The sequence below is a fragment of the Silene latifolia genome, chromosome 4, assembly GCF_048544455.1.
Source record: "Silene latifolia isolate original U9 population chromosome 4, ASM4854445v1, whole genome shotgun sequence".
NCBI classification, from domain to species: Eukaryota; Viridiplantae; Streptophyta; class Magnoliopsida; order Caryophyllales; family Caryophyllaceae; genus Silene; species Silene latifolia.
The window spans coordinates 25,489,619-25,492,481 of record NC_133529.1 but is presented as its reverse complement, the minus strand read 5'-3'; the positions used below and the strand labels follow the sequence as shown (position 1 = coordinate 25,492,481).

The window sequence follows — 2,863 nt, the reverse complement described above, 5'->3', positions numbered from 1 at the left end:
TAGATTTCATGGGACCGTTTCCCAACTCTTGTGGGAATGAATACATCTTGGTAGCGGTGGACTACGTATCCAAATGGATTGAAGCGGTGGCCTCTCCCACTAATGATAGCAAAGTTGTGATGAAACTTTTCAAAGGAACAATCTTTCCAAGGTTCGGGACACCAAGAGTGGTTATAAGTGATGGTGGATCCCATTTTCGCAAAAGTACTTTCAAGGCTCTAATTGAATTACATGGAGTGCGGCATAAAATAGCCCTTGCCTACCACCCTCAAACTAGTGGGCAAGTGGAGGTTTCTAACCGCCAAATCAAGGCCATATTGGAGAAAGTGACAAACAAGAGCCGAAAGGATTGGTCACAAAAGCTTCCGGATGTGTTATGGGCATTGAGAACCGCATACAAAACACCTCTTGGCACAATGCCCTACAAGCTTGTGTATGGCAAGGCATGTCACTTGCCCGTTGAGCTTGAACACAAGGCTTGGTGGGCTCTCAAAGAAATAAATTTTGACTTTGATGCCGCCGGAGAGATCCGATTTCTCCAAATGAATGAGCTTGAAGAATTGAGGTTGGAAGCTTATGAGAGTTCCAAAATCTACAAGGACCAAACAAAGAAATGGCATGATGGCAAGATCATGAAGAAAGACATAGGTGTGGGAGACCTTGTTCTCCTTTTCAACTCCAAAGTTAAGGTGTTCCCGGGCAAGCTTAAATCGAGGTGGTCGGGACCCTTCAAGGTGATGCAAATATTTCCTTATGGTGCCTTTGAGCTTTGGAGTGAGGAAGGGGGAACCTTTAAGGTTAATGGTCAACGAGTAAAGCATTATTATGATGGTGACAACAAGGGTCGAATTGAAGTGCTCTACCTCGGGGAACCCCTTCCCGTGAGGGAGACAAGTTGAAAATCTTGAACAATGAATTGGTTTGGTGGAGTCCCACAAGAACCACCATTTGTACATAACATGCATTTTAGGTAGTTAATGAGAGACAAGGGGAACTCATTTTGTCGATTTTGGATTGGAGACGAAGCTCACCTTTAAGGAAAACAAGCCTAATTTCGTTTTGCCCGAAATCCGGCATGATGCGTCGCCTTGACAAGTGGAAAACACGTACACGAGGCCAAACGAAAGCTCGAATTTCAAGTTAAGTGAAAACTTGGAAATGTTGGTGAATTAGCACAAATCAAGTCGAATGTTGTGTCTCTGCCGGTGAACCCGGTGGCCAGTGGTCCGTCTCCACATTGGCAGCACAAATCAATTTTGAAGAAATTTAACCTGGGAGTGTGTCTTGCCAGTAGGCCGACGATCGGCTCACCAAGGCGGGGAGAACGTTATACTTGGAAAATGGAAGAATGCGAGCAAGGAGTGTGTTACTGCCGCGCTCAACTCACCGGGCGAAGAAGGCGTTATACTTGGAAAATGGAAGAATGCAGAACGTTATACGGGTGGTGATAGCGGAGTGACAATGGTGACCGGAGACTTCACGCGAGGTCTCTTGGAGTCGGAGGTAACCAAACCTTCAACCCCGATGATTTGATTCAAGACTCCGGGTTTGGTGACGGAGATAATGATGATGATGATATGGGCTCTGATTCTTGAGGGCTGAGTTGGTGGCCCACCTTGCTCCCGATTCAATCCAAATGACGAGTATGTTTTTCCCTCATATCCAAACTCTCATTCATATTTCAATTCCGCATGCATATTATACTTGTATCTTATGTAGATTAGTACTTTCATATTAGATGCATTCATATATTTTGCATTAGATTTCATTTCTTATACAAATCGTCACATGTAGGTTGCATTCATGTAGTTTAGTTGCATTGTTATTTATTTCTAGCATTTAGACTAATTCATGCATTATGCATCTTATTACTAAATCACAAAAAAATTTGAAAAATTGAAAATTCCACAAAAACATGTTATTTAATTTTGACTAAAATTGCCTCTAACCACACTTCATCCGTCATTGGATGTTTTAAATAATAAGTGGGGAAGAGGCAAAAAAAAAAAAATCCAAAAACATGTTCTTTAATTTCGAAAAATTCAAAAACAACAAGAATATGTTATTTCATTTCAAAAACAAATTTCAAAATCCAAAAATGTGTCATTTATTTTTCTTATTCACTCCCTATACTTTGTTTCATTGAGGACAATGTAAATTTCAAGAGTGGGGAGGGAAATATCCACTTTGTGAATATTGTTTATATTTGTGCATATACTTATATACTTGTAAATTGGAAAATTCAAGAAAATGCCTAAAAATCGAAAAATTTCAAAAAAATCACAAAAACATTGCATTGTATATATATGTTCTTTGTTGGCTAACTTTTGGGCATAGGCATTGACCGTTTGAGGCAAAAAGGAGACTAGAAGACCGCCTGGTATACACGTTCTTATCTCTTTCTCCTTTTTCCATTCTTTTTCTTTTTATATTGTTGTATAATATGGAGGAGGATGGGATTTTTGTGCCTTGAATGTTCCTTTGGGGAACTATTGGATTGTTGGTGTTAATGTGCTGTTAGGCTTAGTCAACTTGTTGCATGTTTCTATTCTTGTTATGTTCAAATTTCGCATGCATATGTTCTTGTATATACTTGTTTTCAATTTCGAGTCTTGCATCAGCTTGTAAATAAAGGTTTTAAAGAAAGAACATGGTCTAGGAAGGGAGTCAAATGCCCCTAGGATGACTACGCTCCGATTGTGCCTTCTCCTCCCCGTGGCTCGTGTGCGTAACCGTTTGGTTAGCCATAGGAAATGGAGTCCGTTTGTTGAGTCTTGACTACCCTGTGAGATTAAAGGCCGTAGTCTAGGCCTAAGTCTCGACTTAGCTACTCAAAAGTGAGGATTAGAGCCTTCATGGGGTT

The 2,863-nt window shown here is 40.5% G+C and overlaps 1 protein-coding gene across 1 annotated transcript; it reads left to right on the top strand.

Moving 5' to 3' along the window:
* Nucleotides 1-416: 416 nt before the first annotated feature.
* On the top strand, nt 417-899 carry LOC141651261 (uncharacterized). The gene has a single exon (XM_074458980.1). It carries the CDS (start codon nt 417-419, stop codon nt 897-899), a length of 483 nt encoding a protein of 160 aa, XP_074315081.1.
* The last annotated feature ends 1,964 nt before the right edge of the window (nt 900-2,863 follow it).

What these genes read in the sequence shown, in the direction of transcription:
- LOC141651261 (XM_074458980.1), top strand. Translation starts at nt 417, where the DNA reads ATGCCCTACAAGCTTGTGTATGGCAAGGCATGTCACTTGCCCGTTGAG.